A 17,622-nucleotide genomic window follows, 5' to 3' on the forward strand; every position below is an offset into this window, starting at 1 on the left:
GCCCCGATGATTCCGCCATCGGTTGGGGTGTGACAATCGGACACGTGTTGCCATATCATTTGATAAAAATTCCGAGGTGTCACACCTACCCGTCAGGCTATACTCGCACCACAGGTGGCGATGTGTGGGTTGCGGGTAGGGGGTACCTGTTGGCTAAGGATCGGGCGCCCCTCGTCCCCTAATAGCGTAGAGTAAATAAAATGAGTGAGAGTGATTTGGTGACGTGACACTTTATTTATCCATCATCTAAACAGTTTATTTATCTCTAAATAACCTTATCTCTAAAAAATATTAGGGTATGAACTAAAAAAGTATTGGTTATTTTGAAGATTAAAAACAACATATCCATCATCTAAACAGTTTACACCCAATCACACTCTCAACCCCTATTTGAAAAAAAACCGAAAAATCAAGTCCATGTGGTTGTCAATGCATGCAATCAAGTCCCTCCCACTAACTACCGTTAGTTGACCGTCAAATAACTTAATGGTGGGGAGGGCAGAAATGTTATTTTTACAAAAATATGAAACTTTTCCAACCTTTTAATCCCCATAACTTCCTTCATAAGTCACATTCCACTCCTTCGTCTCCCCCAAACCCTCTCGCTATCAACATTACCATCGCAACCACATTATCCGGTGATACAGAGCTCCGATCATCAAGAAGATGAGGCAATACGTTGTTAGACTAATCAAATTCCACGTTCTTGGTACGACATTCTCTTAATTTTGCGTTTGAACTTTGATTTCAAGAATCGTGCCTTGTATAAACCTGAATTTTGGTTTGTTTATCTTTGAATTCCAGTTAGAATCAAGGTCTCGATCATAAGACAACACATTAGGATCCAATATCGGGTCCTAATGAGGACCGGTAGGGGGTTTCGGGTTGACCTTTGTTTCCAATGTCGTCTGTGAAGGGTTCCGGCTCCTTTGTTGTACATATATGATCCATATCTAATATCATAACTATAACTGTTGTTGTTGGTTAGTTTAGTCTATCATTTTTGGGTTTTAGTACTTGATAATCAGTGTTAGTTACAACAGTTTAAATGGGTTACTTGGGTTGGTCAAGTTTTGGGTATGTGAGATTAATGATCATCGGTAACCTAGGTTTTGGATATGTATGAATGTTCTATGACTTATTTATGGCATTTTATCAATGATGATGAATGACTGATTTTATTTAAGTTTGTTTATTGTCGTTCTTATATGAATGATGCTAATTGAAGGGTACATAGTCAGACCATTGAATGCTTAGACTAAGCGGTATGGGGGCTGGCTTAGGCCCGGCGAGGCGCGGCGCTGGTCCCCCACACCGCCCCCATCTTCCCGTCCCGGCGTATCCGACTCCCCACAGACGAAGTCAACGGGCCCATTTTCAAACAAATAGCCTTTGTAACGGCTAGAATTATTAAAAAAAAAAACATTTTTCACTTTAAATATATACCCATTCTTCTTCCATTTTTTATACCATTTCCTCAATATTTCACCCATTCTTCTCCCATTCTCATCCATTTTTATAAAAAAAAAAAAAAAACACTCCCTTTTTTATACCAATCTTTTATAAAAAAACATCTTTTCATCCACAATGGTATCTAATTCTTGGTGGTCCTCGTCTTCTTCTGACGAAGAGGAGATGTTTTTCGCAAACGCTGTGGTAAAGGCGGCGCAGATTCTTTTGGAGGAGGAAGAGGAAGAGGAAGATGGCTCGTCTGAAAACGTTATTACCAGACGAATACGGATTAACAGAGACCGCCAAGGTTTGTCATTAATAATATATATTTATATATTTCCTTGTATTTATATATTTTTTACGACATGAGTACACGAGAAATTGGTGAACGATTATTTTTCGGATGCACCCCTTTACAATGCCGACATTTTCAAACGAAGGTTCCGAATGAGTCGCCGGTTATTCACACGGATTGCTGATGATTTGGCTGGGCTAGACCCGTTTTTCACGCAACGACCCGATGCTCGGAATTATGAAGGGTTCACCACGTTACAAAAGTGTACTGCAGCCATTCGCCAATTGGCGTACGGGACAGTGCCCGACGCTTTGGACGAGTACTTACAGATGTCGACAAGAACTTCGCGGGAATGTTTGTATCGGTTTTACCATAATGTGGTGAAATTGTATAGCAAACAATATTTGCGGAAACCAAACGTGTATGATGTCCAACAGTTGTATCAAGCTCATGAAGCAAGGCACGGGTTTTCGGGAATGCTTGGTAGCATTGATTGTATGCATTGGGAGTGGCATAACTGCCCGACTGCGTGGCGAGGCCAATACACGCGAGGTGATCACGGCCATCCAACCTTAATACTTGAGGCTGTGGCATCACAAGATTTGTGGATCTGGCATTCTTTCTTTGGGCTCCCTGGTTCACTCAACGACCTCAACGTGCTATACCAATCGGCGACCTTTAGCGATGTCATTAATGGAACTGGTCCACACACCCGTTTTATAGTTTCATGGGTTGAGTATAGACGCGGGTATTATCTTGCTGACGGAATATATCCGTCTTGGTCTACAATTGTCAAGACTATTTCATTTCCCGAGGATGAAAAAAGGAAAAAAATTAGCCAAGCGTCAAGAAGCTGCAAGAAAAGGCATCGAACGTTGTTTTGGTGTTTTACAAAAAAAATGGGCCATCATTCAACAACCGGCACGTGCGTTCACACCGAACAGGTTGCGCCTTTGTATGTACGCTTGCATTTTGCTCCATAACATGATTATTGAAGACGAAGGTCGGGCGATTTGTGAGTATGATGAGAATTCATCTTACGGGAATACTGTCCCGGTAGATCTGACGCAACAGGATTTAAACTCGTTCGCGCTAACCAACGACTACACGCATGCAAACCTTCAACACGATTTGGTAGAACATATATGGAACAACGTAAACGGCGGGGACGGTGACGGAGACGAAGATGAGTAGTATAATTTTTTTTAAATTTTTAAATGTTGTCTTTTTTTTATAAATTTCAGGTAGTGTATTTTTTTAGGTTATGTAGTTTTTATTTATGTTATATAATGGATTTTATTATCTTCTTTTATGTCTTATTTTTATTTAAATTTTGAATTGTTTTTATAAAGTTAAACAAATAAAAAAGTTAAACAATAAAAATTAAACATTAAACAATAAAAGTTAAACAAATAAATAAATTAAACAATAAAAAAATATGTGGGGTAGCCCCATCCTCCACCCCCTCAAAAATGGAGGAGGCCCATCCTCCATGGGATGGTGATGTGGCTCCTACGTGGCGGTCTATCCTCATGGGGATGAGCCTCCCCATACCCACTAGTCTTATACGGTATGCTAGTTTTTACCATCCTCCACCCCCCTCAAAAATGGAGGAGGCCCATCCTCCATGGGATGGTGATGTGGCGCCTACGTGGCGGCCCATCCTTATGGGGATGAGCCTCCTCATACCCACTAGTCTTATACGGTATGCTAGTTTTTACCATATTTATTTGGAAAGTTGTTTGTTAAGTTTTTGAAAGCTTTGGTTTAGTATTTGGAAAGTTGTTTGTCTGACCATTGAATGTGAGGTGATTGGAGTGTACTGATTTTTTTTTATGTCTTTTTAAGTACCTTTTACTCTTTTATCAAGCTTTAAATTTATAAAACATGATATGAAACTATCACTCTCTACAACACGTTTGGGCAAGTGCACCCATCGTTAGCGTAGTATAGTGATTGTAAGATACCGAGGTCATCCAAGGACACGAGAACTTTTAATACCGGTTTATCGTCAACGTCTAATCGACCCAAATTTTAAGAATTTAAACATGTAAAAATAAAGAAAGAAACTAAATAGTAAAAGAAACAAATAAAAAAGAAAGAATCACTTGGTTCCGACTTATCATTTAAGTATCCTTTGATGATTTCCGCACTTTAGGTTTTTTAAGAGATTATCTTAGTTATAGTTGCATGTCCTTCTTTTGGAGGCAACGGTACTCTTAGCCATATTGGTCTGAGTCAGCAGGGATACAGTCCCGCAAGGCCGGATTATTGAAAGATAACTAAGTAAGTTATTAATGCAAATTGTGCCATGTTCCTCTTTTGGAGGCAACGCTACCCTCGGACATATTGGTCCGAGTCAGCAGGGATATAGCCCCATGTCCTTCATCTTCTCTCTCTTTATTTAATGCACTTGTCAGCTCTTCTGCACACACGGCCCCATTTGTCAACGGCATGGCCCCATGGCCCTTATTTAGAACTTTTGAAGAAAAACAAATATTTATAAGCATAACATATATTTTAAAATTTCATTTAGCTATATATTCATTCACATACCTCACAAGTGATCACTCAACACTAAGCCAAAGATGTATAAGTGAAACGCTCGGTCCGAGTACGGAACTTACTCCTATCATAAGCTTGACAATCAATCAAACCTCCTCCTTTTTGACTTAATCTTTGTAAATATCAAGAAGATTTTGAAGTATAGGTTTTCTGTTAAGGATAGGGTAGTTTTATTGAAAAGTGGCTAAAGGCGTAAAAAGTCGGTTTTCTTTTGAAAATTTTATTTGTGACTTTATGAACTTAAACAAGTGCTTATAAGCAATGTATTTGCTTATTTATTTCAAACAAAAAGAGATATATACACAATTTTTTCTGATAAATAAAGTCACATGTTTTTGCGTTTTTTTCAAAAGAACTGGTTTTTACTAAAATAAAAGGTTAGTTAAAAATATGGTTTTGGGGTGATGGTGTGTTGTCGGTTTTAAAAAGAAAAGTTTAGGCTCAAAGGGTTAACTACGGGGAGTTTTTGTGTTTTTGTAGGGAGATAAAAATGGAAAATAACGTTGAACTGAAAAGGGGGTTCAAAAATCCTAATCCCTCAATCATATACTTACTCGGATTAGTAACCGAGAATGTATTGTCTTGTCAAGTTCTAGATTCGTAGGAACCGTACGGGCTATTCACACAAGAAATGAATGATGAGCATTTAGTGTATATATATATATATATATATATATATATATATATGATATGGATGCTTGTTAAAGGCTCAAAATTCACAATTTTATGGGAAAAAGGGGTAAAAATGTGAATATATATACAATCAAATTTTGAAAATTTGCCATGCCCTTTTTATGAATTTTCCTTATATGGTTCTTTTTATATCATGGCGCTTTTGGTTGTAAATTTGTAAAAACTTGAACTTTTTAGAACTTGGTTTTCTAACTTAAACTATAAACAAGACAAAACAAAATAAAAAGAAAATTTTGAAAAAGATTTGGGGTGTTTTAGTTGTTCCAAGTAGAGTTTGTATAAGGCTCATTTTTAGGACAAACAATATTTAAGTTCTTCCCCCACACTTAAATTACACATTGTCCTCAATGTGTCCAAAATTGGTTAGATTGATTAAATGTGTAAGACGTGTGTTAAAAACAACAAAATTTTCATAAAACAGACACTGGGCATGGGGGCGTGTCTCAGAGGCACGACCTCATGTGAAGGTGCCAGTATCAGAAAACTTACAGAAGCTGGGCACGGGGGCGTGTCAAAGAGGCACGACCCCATATGGCATATTCAGAAAGAAAAAGTTACGGTGACAAGGAGGCACAGGGCGTGTCTTAGAGACACGGCCCCGTGTAAAGCTACTGTTTCTTTTTGAAAACAGCTGTTAAGGTGTCCGGCCTCCTGTTTTGAGCTGGGGAAGTTGTATGCTTAGTGGATCCAAGCATCCAAAGTTACCTGTATGCTTATTCACACCACAACAACACAATCTAACAAGAAAATATAAAATCCTTAGTTACGAAAGTTAAATGTTAATATCCATCACTACAACCACATAAAAAGAAAAAAAAAGTAGGAAAAAGTAAATTGTTCAACAAGTTAATTGTTTCAGTGGGTCGCAGCCCGCAAATCATCACCGCCATCAGAGAGAGAAAGAGAGAGAGAGAGAGAGAGAGAGAGAGAGAGAGAGAGAGAAGATTTTACCTGTATGTCGCCACCACGCCATCACCATTGCCTTTGTCCTCTAATCTGACTCCAAATCCTCACCCTCCTCCTCCTTGTCCCTGTAGGCCATGTGCTCCCGCATATATGAAATGTTGGTGCGCATGGAGTTGATGTGTCTTTCCATGCTCCCGACCCGGGTGCTAGTGCTCTGGCCTAGGCTGTAGGCATTTCGGGGTACCTGTAGTGTTTTCTACATAATGTTATATAAATTGTGCATATTAGGGAAATCTCTTCCTTCTTGAGAGGAGGATCCCCGGGCAAACCTATAAGAGTAACACGGAGGACGGTTAGGGTCGTCCTCAATGGAAAGGAGTTGATCTGGGTCATTTGGGCCCCAAATCTTGCCCTTGTTATCCTTAAAGCGTAAGAGACCATTGTTGCAGTCGGCAACGAGGCTGAGGTAGAGGCTGATATCGGCCCGGGTTACGCCAACCCCCTTGGAAAAGTTGTGTGGGTGTGTGAGGCATAGGTCTTGTAGACCCGGGCAATCCAACCACCAAAGAATATGGGTGTGGGATGTGTAGCTCTCGCGTTGGTGGTCATATTCTTTAGAAGCATGTAGGCGACATTCAGGGGTTGTTAGTTCAGGATGCAATATAGACAAGTTAGCTCCCGAAGGTTCACAACACCCCTACTATCTTTTATATTGCACAAGGAACCGCTAAGGACCCGATGAATGTAGCGGATGAGTGGGTCCCTAATTTTGGAACTCTTTGTGGCGCTTGGATTGTAAACCCCTTCCCGAATTTGTCCCCAAAATGTATTCCGTGTGTCGTTGGGCATTTCTACAATGCTGTCGCTGAAGACCGGTTCCCTAATTTCTTCCTCGGTGTAGATTCCCACATCCACACCATACTGAGCCAAAGAGACACCAAACCAGGTACCACCACAACGAAAGGTTACCGCTTCGTTGTCAAACATATCATCAATGCCCTTTTTAAGGGCAAACATGCTTAGGAAATTGAGGTTGAATTCGGAAACTGATTGCAAGGGTGCCTCAAGAAAGACACGCAAGGGTCCTGTCACAAAGTTATCGTACCGCTCTCTTAGCTCCAAGTTTCTAGAGTGTCATAACACACTTGACATGGTGGTTCCTCGTTCCTTTCTTTGAGGATTTCCATCTAGACTTAAGTTTTCTAAGAAAAAGACGTAGCATTGAGTTAAAGAGTAGTACTTGATCTCCTTCTCTAAATTATTTAAGTTCGCTTATATATTTATCATGTATTCTTTTTGAGCATTCCTTATAGATTTTAGAGTTGGAATATGATTGTATTCTTAGTTCGTCTAACCCATTTAAGTGGTATAAGCGATCTTTGTCACACCCGCTCATAGGCGGAAGTGCACGGTGTGAACTTGATCGGTTTCCATTACATACGATATGAGTAAACAAACTATATGAAATAAAACATGCACGATGTTCATCCATTCCCGTAATTGAAATTACAACCCATAAGTTTTTTTTTATAACAAAAGACAACATAAGTTAATAATTTTTACAAAATAAAATTGTCCAAAATAAAGTTTTTAAACATCAAGGCTTTGCATCCTATGTCCCGTTCGAAGACGGAATGTATGGACCAAACCCTTAGAACGTGGATGACATCAACATCTTGATAACCTTGTAACCATCCTCACCAAGATCCACTTAATTTCCTGAAATATATGTAAGTTTAAAAACATCAACAAAAGCTGGTGAGTTCATGTGTTTAGTATGCGCATCAAATGAATCTTAAAAAAAATTGAAAGTTCAAGTATAGGAAACTGGTTTGTAAAGCGTCAATGAACTTGATGATCATTAATGTTTTACAAGGACATTAATATGTGTAACGACATAGGAAGCACTCAACCCATAGACGATTTAGTACCGTTCACCCGGCGGGGACAACAAAAGCAATCTATGCGGCCACACAAGGACCCATGAGTGGGGCTCGCCCGTACCCTATAGATCTACCCCTATTGTTCCTTGGTCTTAAACAAGATTAATGGCGCTTAAGCGATCCTATTCACACATGGTCCGACTATTTCATTCCATAGCTTAACCATACCATAGTAACATGTATTTCCCCTCACGATTTATAAAACAATAAACACTTGAAAGAAAAGGGGGACATGAACTCACAATATTGCGTCCGTAAATAGTATGTGCTAGCAAGTAGGGCATCCAATGCGCGAGTCAACCTACAAGTGTTCTAACCCATTAGACACTTGGGTTTCTATTAAACGGTGTACATGTTGCTCCTCTTGAACGTTATTGCATTTGTATTTGTTACGTATTTGGAACCCTTGTATATTTTAAATATGTTGGCATTTGTTTCATATGTTTGTTTTAATATATATATATATATACTTCTTATATATATATATTTTGCATTCATCATGTGTACGAACGGGCCTCGCCCTTCGTGAGTCTTCGTGCCTTGCACGAGCATAAGTGGGTCTAGCCCATGAGTCTTTGTGCCTCGCACAAGTGAGAATGGGCCTAGTCCAATTGAGTCTTTGTGCCTTGGACAAGTAAGAATGGGCCTAACCCAAATTGAGTCTCCGTGATCCACATGGTGTGAGTGGGCCTAGCCCATAAGTGTCTCCGCGCCACGCACGGTATATGTTCGTTACATGTAAGATATATTCTTCAAATATATATTTTTAAGTTTAGTGAACCTCGTTCACAAGTATAAATATGTTCGGTTAGAGTGTGTATATTTGTTTCACAAATATATATGTATATCTTTTCTATATATAATAGTTAAAATACTTATTTTTAACATCATATTTACATTAATGTACATGTATGGTATTCTTTGTGAGTGTACACTTCAACAAGTGTATTTGAGTAAATCACTATGTCCTTGCGTATTTTATACGTATACATATACCGTGTATATACCTGTACTTGTACATTTCATCATTGGTATTTATGTTGTATTTATATGTATTTGTATCCATGTACATTTCTTGTATTCTTGCAATTCCACCAAGTGTTTTATTATACGTATTTTATACGTATTAGTATACATGTACAATTCTTGTATTCTTGCAATTCCACCAAGTGTATCATTGTACGTATTTTATACATATTATTATACTTGTATACTTATGTAGTTGCACTTAGTGATTATTCACTTTATACTTTCCGGACTTTAGGATCCTTGAAATACATGTTGTCCAAAGTCTAAAAATATATTATTTTTAGAGTTCTTCGTAGTAACCGTTAATATATATTTTCGTGTCGAGAGTGTCCGAATGTTGTAGGTAAGATGTGTACACGCTCCTTGTCGCGACGCTAAGGTGATCGTTGTCGATGACGACGTATTAAAACCATTATAGAGTTTAAATTATATTTCATATCGGTTTCAGATATGTGTCATCTTATCAATATATATAGTTATATAATGGTTTGTCCGACGTCTGATTGTCCGTTGTCCGCATTGAGTTTTGGGGTATAACATAAGCATGTTTCATGTGTGTATATTTTGTGTAATAAATTCCCAAGTACATATATTCATGAAGGTTCATGTTCGTGTGCATACATTTAAGTATTTATAAGGTCTTCATGTATGATGTATTCTCGTATTTGATTAGTATTTTCCTAACTCTAGTATAAACACACAATACACAAGTATTTATACACACAAGATATGGTATTCTATATATATTTTTACCTTAAAAATACATATACATATATATCTTCATTTTAAATTATGACAATTATATTTAAGTGTTTATAAAAACCCTTAGAGTTTAGGACTTTACCCTTTTCATTGAAACTTGATAATCATGATTAAGGTTGCTAATTACGTTTAGCCTTGTTAATCACCCTTTAATTACACCTTAATCACGATTAAGATTTAAAAAATTTCGCCATAGTTTCCCCTAGACTATAACGTTTTCCACGTTTTAAAAAACGTATTTTAAACATGTTTAAGCCCCATAATCATCATCAATCTCAGTTCAAGCTCAAATCGTCAACTTTGCATGCATAATTCATCCATAACATCTTCATTTTCCATGGACTTTATATATATATATATTTTCTAACAATACTTTTAAAATGGTGACACTTTTATATTCTTTAACAAGATCATTACAAATTAACATTCTTCTCAAGCTTTTTAATATTGTTCTTTCATTTAAACAACCTTGTTTAATCTATTTTTAAGACCACCATATTGTAAAATGTAAATCATGGTTCTTACCTTTTATAAAAGTTATATTTGTTAATATTCACCTTCAAGTTTATAGTAAAGTCCATGGATCATGAGGATGATGATCTTGTTTTTATCTAAACATCAAGATGTTTAGATCATCATCATTAGCCTAGTTCATCCAAGATCATCACACTTAACAATCTACTTTAACAACATCATCAAGAGCATATACACTAGCTAACTCAAATCAACATAATCATCACATAATATATCATTTTTATAGACTTTTTATGTTGTTATTAGGTTTTTAAACTTTGATTTTTGTGAAGTTCAAGATGATCAACTTGTGCTTTATGGTTCTACATAACATAAGAAGCTTGAAAATGACTAGAGATGATCTTACAACTTTACCCAAGATTGGTGAACACTGGAATGAAGAAGATGGTGATGTAGAAACTTCAAAGTGCCCACTAATGCTCTTCCATGCTTGCAACTTCCTTATATCACCTTAAAATTGCTTGAAATGGACTTTAAAGTGGTGTTTAGTGGTGAGAAAATGGTGGTGATGGTATGGCCGAGAATGACAGGGATAGCAAGAGGGATATTTGGTTTTTGTTTATGTGTTGCAAAATGAAGATCTGATGGATACTTGAGATGTTTATAATCTTCCTTAGTCAAATGCAAATCTATCACCAAACTTTTACCTCATTATTACATGTTGGTGAAAGATGGTCTAATGGAATGGTGTTGGCCGAAAATGGGGGCATGGCCCTTTGATTTTTTTGAACTTTAGACATGTGCTCATTTGTTAATCTTTATAGATATTTTAGCAATTAGTGAAAGTCTTGCATGATTAAGACATTAATCATGTTTAGAATTCTAAACTAGTCTTAACCAGTTCATTAGATTAGTGGTTTAGGCATTAGGATGGTAAAAATATCACTAGTTTAGTCATCGGTTCGAAATCGGTTAAATTGTGAAAGATGGGTTGTAATACCGGGAGTGATGTCTAGAGTAATTACTCGATACCGTCAAGATTGGTCATGACGTTTTGCATTATTTACAAGCTATATAAATATTGTAAATGCTGAATTTTTTATGTTGCGGACAATATAATGGTTACTTTTAGCGCGAATTGGACGGTTTATAAATATGTGCATTTTCCGGAAAGTTGCGGTGTCTTTGAATTTTATGCCCCCAATTAGGGGTTTTTGTTCATATTTCACTGATAGCATGCTTTCAAATTGTTCGTTGATCATTTCAGCCAGTTTTCAGAACTTGCTGGCATGAATAGTGTGTTCAGTGAACAGTGATTTTCGTCATTTAGCCAACATATTCGGACCTAGTTTATCGTTTTCTCGCGATGCGACGAATGTAACAACATGATTTGTAAAGTTTAACCATGTCCTATGATTGCTAGCCTTGTATGACTTAACCATGTATAAATTAAGCCATAAACGAACATAATTCAAACGTATAATTAGTTGTTAAGTTGTACGGATTTACCATTATTTTTGCCGGTTGTCACAATCTTTTCCTGGGGTTTCTTGGTCTAAGTTTACGTTTTTAATGCCAAATATCCTTTGTGTTCAATTTCTACTAGGAGATGGCAGTTTTTTCCATAGACTAGCTTATATGGTGTTGTACCTATTGGTGTTTTGTAAGCTGTTCGAAATGCCCATAAAGCATCGTCTAATTTATCTGCTCATTCTTTTTTATTTTGACCCACAGTTTTTTCTAGGATTATTTTTAGACCTAGATTAGTTAGTTCAGCTTGACCATTGGTTTGAGGATGATATGTTGTCGAGAGACGATGATAAACCCCATATCGTGTTAGAGTTTTCTCCATTTTTAGATTGCAAAAATGGGTGCCTCTATCACTGATTAAGACTTTTGGAGTTCCAAAACGTGAGGATAGCCTTTTGAGGAATTTTACTACCACTCTTACATCATTGGTGGGAAAAGCTTTAGCTTCAGCCCATTTAGAAACGTAATCGACTGCCACCAAGATGTATTTGTTTCCCCTTGAAGGTGGGAATGGTCCCATAAAATCCAATCCCTAAACATCGAAGATTTCACAAATAAGAATGTTGTTTTGTGGCATTTTGTTTCTTTATGATATGTTACCTGCTCGTTGGCACACATCACATGTTTTTATCAATACATAAGCATCCATGTGTATTGTGGGCCAGTAAAATCTTGCGTCGTACACCTTTCGTGCGGTGCTGGCTATTCCATGGTGTCTACCACATGGTCCTTCGTGACAATGGCGAAGAACTTGTCTTGTTTCATGACCATGGACGCATCGTCGAATGAGTTGGTCTGCACATATCCTAAAAAGATATGGGTCTTCCCAAAAATAGTGTTTTACATCAGCAAGGAATTTGTTTCGCTGATGGAAAGTCAACCCTTTGACAATAGTACCACTAGCTAAGTAGTTAGCATAGTCGGCGTACCAAGGTTCTTCTCGATATTCTACCATTTATAAGGAATCTGTGCAGAATTTCTCATTGATGAGATCTTCTCGAGTTCCTTCCAAAGAAGGGTCTTCAAGACGAGATAGGTGGTCAGCAGCTGTGTTTTTTGCTCCTCTTTTGTCTTTTCTTTCTATGTCAAACATTTGAAGGAGAAGAATCCCTCTTATGAAGTGTGGTTTTGCGTCTTGTTTTTTGAAAAGGTATTAAATGGCAGTGTGGTCGGTATAAACTATAGTTTTTGAGAGCACGAGATAGGAACGAAATTTATCAAATGCAAATAGTACAGCTAGTAATTCTTTTTCAGTGGTTGTGTAATTTTCTTGAGCATCGTTCAGAGTTTTACTAGAGTAATATATGGGGTGAAAATGTTTTTCTTTTCTTTGTCCTAAGACTGCTCCAATTGCAAAATCGCTTGCATCGCACTTGATATCAATTGGTAGCTTCCAGTCTGGCGCGAACATGATGGGTGCTTTGACAAGCATATCTTTAAGGGCAAGAAATGTTGTCATGCAATCCTCGTCAAAGATGAATGGGGCATCTTTTTCAAGTATCTTGGTTAGAGGTCGAGAGATTTAAAAAAAAGTCTTTGATAAATCGCCTATAGAATTCGGCATGTCCTAGGAAACTTTGAATGGCTCGAACGGATGAGGAGGTGGTAGTTGTGAGATAATATCGATTTTTGTGTGGTCGACTTCCATTCCTACGTTTGAGATTTTGTGACCGAGTACTATTCCTTCTATGACCATGAAATGGCATTTTTCCCGATTAAGGGCAAGGTTAGTCTCTTCACATCTAGCTAACATTCACTCAAGGTTATCGAGGCATTGGTCAAATGAATCGCCAAATATAGAGAAGTCATCCATGAAAACTTTCATGGTTTTTTCTATCATGTCATGAAAAATGGCTACCATGCATCGTTTAAACGTTGCTGGTGCATTGCATAGACCAAATGACATGCGTCGATATGCAAAGGTTCCGTAGGGACAAGTGAAAGTAGTTTTCTCTTAGTCCTCTAGGGCGATAGGAATTTGAAAGTATCCCCAGAATCCACTGAGAAAACAATAAAATGTATGAACGGATAATCGCTCTAGCATTTGATCAATGAAGGGTAAAGGAAAATGGTCTTTTCTTGTGGCTTCATTGAGTTTTCTATAGTCGATACAAACTCTCCATCTGGTGACAGTTCTTATTGGTATAAGCTCGTTTTTTTCGTTGGTTACAACCGTCATTCCACATTTTTTCGGCACGACTTGGACGGGACTTACCCACGGACTATCAAAGATACGGTAGATAAGACCGGCGTCTATGAGTTTTATTACTTCTTTTTTACTACTTCTTGGACAGTTGGATTAACGCGTCTTTGTAGTTGGATTACCGCTTTGTAGTCATCTTCCATTAAAATTTTATGTGTACACATGGAAGGACTTATTCCTTTTATGTCCATTAATTTCCACGCAATCGCCGTTTTATGTATTTTTAGTAGATTTAATAATTTTTCTTTTTCATGAGAAGTGAGATATGAAGAAATGATGACGGTAAGTTTACCTTTATTATCTAAGAAAGCGTATTCTAAACCTTTTGGAAGCTCTTTGAGTTCTAAAGAAGGTGGATCTTCAGTAGGTGGCTTAGTCTTTGGTTCGTCATTGTGGTCGATGGACGAAAAACTTTGGTTGGTGGCGACTTGATCTTCAATGAATTGGTCATTTGATTATTCCGTATCGGGTGGTTCAACTTTATCTTCCAACAAGGGGTCGTCATTGCCGATTGGATACTTCATTGCATTATTTAAATTAAAAGTTCGTTTGTCGGCCCCAAGTTTTGTGGGAAGATCTTGATTTTTTTGTTTAATCAAAGCTTGATGGGTTTTTAGAAAAGGTTGTCCCAACACGAGCAGAGCATCTTCTAAGATGACAAAGTCGGTTGGTACAATTGTTTGGTTTGTTTGAATGAGAACGTCCTCAACCACTCCCGTAGCATTTTTATTTTTTTGATTAGCCAAAAAGATCGGAATTTTTATTGGAAGAAAATCACCAATACCTATTCTTTCAAAAATGTAGCCTAGCATTATATTAATGCAAAGATCTTTATCTATTGAAACGTTACTAATATAGATGTTTTTAATAAAACATGTTACCGGTTTTATGTTCGATTCATTTTGTTCATCTTGTATTAGCGAAGTTTGATCTTTAGTTAATTTAACGCTTGTTATTTCTTTAATATTAGGACTAGTGTTTAACTCTTTTAAGAACTTAGCATGAGATGGAACCAAATTATGACTTTCAAATGAAGGTTGTAAGATGTGTATTTCTTGGAGGTCTTTTTGTTCCTCTTCGAAATTTACCTTTGAGAACTTACCTTCCGAATGGCTTGGTTGGGTTTTTCTTCATCTGTTAAGTCTTCTTCGAGTACCTCTTTTATACAAATGGTCTCCTCTCGTGCACAAGATTGTTTGATCAAGAATTCTAAGTTCTTGAGACTTTGTATGAGGCTTTCGGCTTCGGGAACTATTGTGGGTGGTGTCTCGTACGTTTCAAACGCTGGAATGTCCCAATCAAAGCTTGATTTTGGAAGCTCAAACCATGGTTCCTCATATGTTGTGTATGAGGTTGATGGTTGAAAGAGGTAACAATTTTGTACCGAGTGGGATTCACCGCAAATGGTACAATATGGTTCCTCATAATCATCATAACCATAGTAATCATAATCTCCCTGTAGGATCAAATAATCGACCAAATGAGTCAATTCAGAGTCAATACACACTGTTTGTGTGGCGGAATCACATAAACAGAGTTGAATTAGCAAGATTGGAGTAGAAAACAGAAGAATATCACTTTTAACACTTGTTTCTCATTAAAATTCACATGAAAATCCGGCAGCAATTCGACTACAACTTCGTGATTCCGTGCCAAATGAGAAACACACTAACCTATTTATAGGCTTCTTATTCCGCTTGAAATGACACAAGTCATTTCGAGCGGAATCACAAACTTTCTGATTTCCCTTGAAATGACCATGTCATTTCAAGCGGAATCACATTAATTCTGATTTCCCTTGAAATGACCATGTCATTTCAAGCGGAATCACATTAATTCTGATTTCCCTTGAAATGACCATGTCATTACAAGCGGAATCACATTAATTCTGATTTCCCTTGAAATGACCATGTGTCATTTCAAGTGGAATCACAACAAAATAACATAAATTTACATTTAGACCCCTATACAAGCTACCAACATGACCTAAGACGAAGTCAACAGACATATGCACCAACAGTCCCATGTAATAATCCATTGTTTGGATAGTACTCAGAAGATTACGACTTTCGAAAATTGAAATTTTTGTGAATACAAAAGGTTTACACGGTCCCGTGTCCTATGAATACGGCCCTGTGCTTAATTCGGTACTGGGCATTTTTAACACGGCCCGTGTGAGCCTTCTGCAGAAAATTTTCAGTTACTATAATCAAGACATGGCCCTGTGTTAGTACAGCACGACCCTGTGTTAAGCTACTGTAACTAGGATTTTTTTTGTAAAACGAAAAGAAATTTGAATAGGAAAACTAAAAAAATGATTAGGCTATTGATTTTAAGCTTTCTTAAAATCCTTGTGTCCACAGCAACGACGCCAAAAACTTGATGTGATGGGAGCATACGGATTTTTTTGATGTCTTTTTAAGTACTTTTTACTCTTTTATCAAGCTTTAAATTTATAAAACATGATATGAAACTATCACTCTCTACAACACGTTTGGGCAAGTGCACCCATCGTTGGCGTAGTATAGTGATGGTAAGATACCGAGGTCGTCCAAGGACACAAGAGCTTTTAATACCGGTTTATCATCAATGTCTAATCGACCCAAATTTTGAGAAAAAGGGTTTTTAAGCATGTAAAAAATAAGAAAGAAACTAAATAGTAGAATAAACAAATAAACAAGAAAAAGTCACTTGGTTCTGACTTATCTTTTAAGTATTCTTTGATGATTTTCTGCATTTTGGGTTTTTAAGAGACTATCTTAGTTATAGTGGCATGTCCCTCTTTTGGAGGCAATGATACCCTCACCCATATTGGTCTGAGTCAGCAGGGTTACAGTCCCGCAAGACCGGATTATTGAATGATAATTAAGTAAGTTATTAATGCAAAATGTGGCGTGTCCCTCTTTTGGAGGCAACGCTACCCTCGGCCATATTGGTCTGAGTCAGCAGGGATACAGTCCCCCAACATCGGTTTAAAGTTTTAATAGTAGTTTATTTATAAGGGATTACAAGCCATTCTAACTTCCCCCGATTTGATGCTATTTGCCTCAAGGGAAGTCCTAATAAGCTTGAATCAAGTCCTCGCAGGATCTATACACTGAACGAGGCAAGAACTTTACCCAACCACCCTTATAACCGCCTTCCAGATAGTTAACGCGCTTTATATAGACCGTAAAGATACGAATGAGTGAATCAACAAAACATGAAGAAATGATTGTATAAAATTCACTTTCAATATAAAAATGTAGTTATTAAAGTCATTAATACATACCCAATTAAAGAATTGACCAAAGGTTGGAAATCAAAAGTAATACATAAAAGATTTCAAAGTAAATTGCCAAAAATCATCCCTGACATTTAGGCCTCTTTACCAGTTTCATACAAAAAAAGCCCTTCACGTTTGGCATTTTTTGCCATTTTAATCAAACCGCTAACTTAGTTTACTTTTTATGTTAAGTTGAAGGAAATTTGGATTAAACTAGCAAATATAAAACCACAGGGACGATTTTGGCAATTTACTCAAACTCTTTTTAATTTATTTTATTTAATTAATTTTTTTCACATATATATAAGAGTAAATTGCCAAAATCGTTCTAGAGGTTTGGTCATGTTTGTCATTTTCATCCAAAACAATTTTTTTGTACAATATAGTCCTTAACTTTTGGGATTTTTTGCCATTTTCATCTAAACATCTAATTTGCTTTATTTTTTCTATCAAACATTTGGATGAAAATGAAAAAAATCCCAAAAGTGAAGGACTATATGGTACA

General features: G+C 37.0%; 1 protein-coding gene across 1 annotated transcript; it reads left to right on the forward strand.

The window, feature by feature from the left end:
• The first annotated feature begins 1,587 nt into the window (after nucleotides 1-1,587).
• LOC110900498 lies at nucleotides 1,588-2,941 on the forward strand. Its single transcript, XM_022147386.1, has 3 exons — nucleotides 1,588-1,759; nucleotides 1,823-2,632; nucleotides 2,745-2,941. Exons 1-3 carry the CDS (start codon nucleotides 1,588-1,590, stop codon nucleotides 2,939-2,941), a joined length of 1,179 nt encoding a protein of 392 aa, XP_022003078.1.
• The last annotated feature ends 14,681 nt before the right edge of the window (nucleotides 2,942-17,622 follow it).

This window comes from Helianthus annuus, chromosome 13, assembly GCF_002127325.2.
Source record: "Helianthus annuus cultivar XRQ/B chromosome 13, HanXRQr2.0-SUNRISE, whole genome shotgun sequence".
In the NCBI taxonomy this organism is placed as follows: domain Eukaryota; kingdom Viridiplantae; phylum Streptophyta; class Magnoliopsida; order Asterales; family Asteraceae; genus Helianthus; species Helianthus annuus.

Excerpts from the sequence above, each read along its gene's own strand:
- LOC110900498 (XM_022147386.1), top strand. The coding sequence starts at position 1,588 with ATGGTATCTAATTCTTGGTGGTCCTCGTCTTCTTCTGACGAAGAGGAG. Across the intron at positions 1,760-1,822 it reads GATTAACAGAGACCGCCAAG|TACACGAGAAATTGGTGAAC; the intron begins GTTTGTCATTAA and ends TTACGACATGAG. Across the intron at positions 2,633-2,744 it reads GCATCGAACGTTGTTTTGGT|ACGAAGGTCGGGCGATTTGT; the intron begins GTTTTACAAAAA and ends TGATTATTGAAG.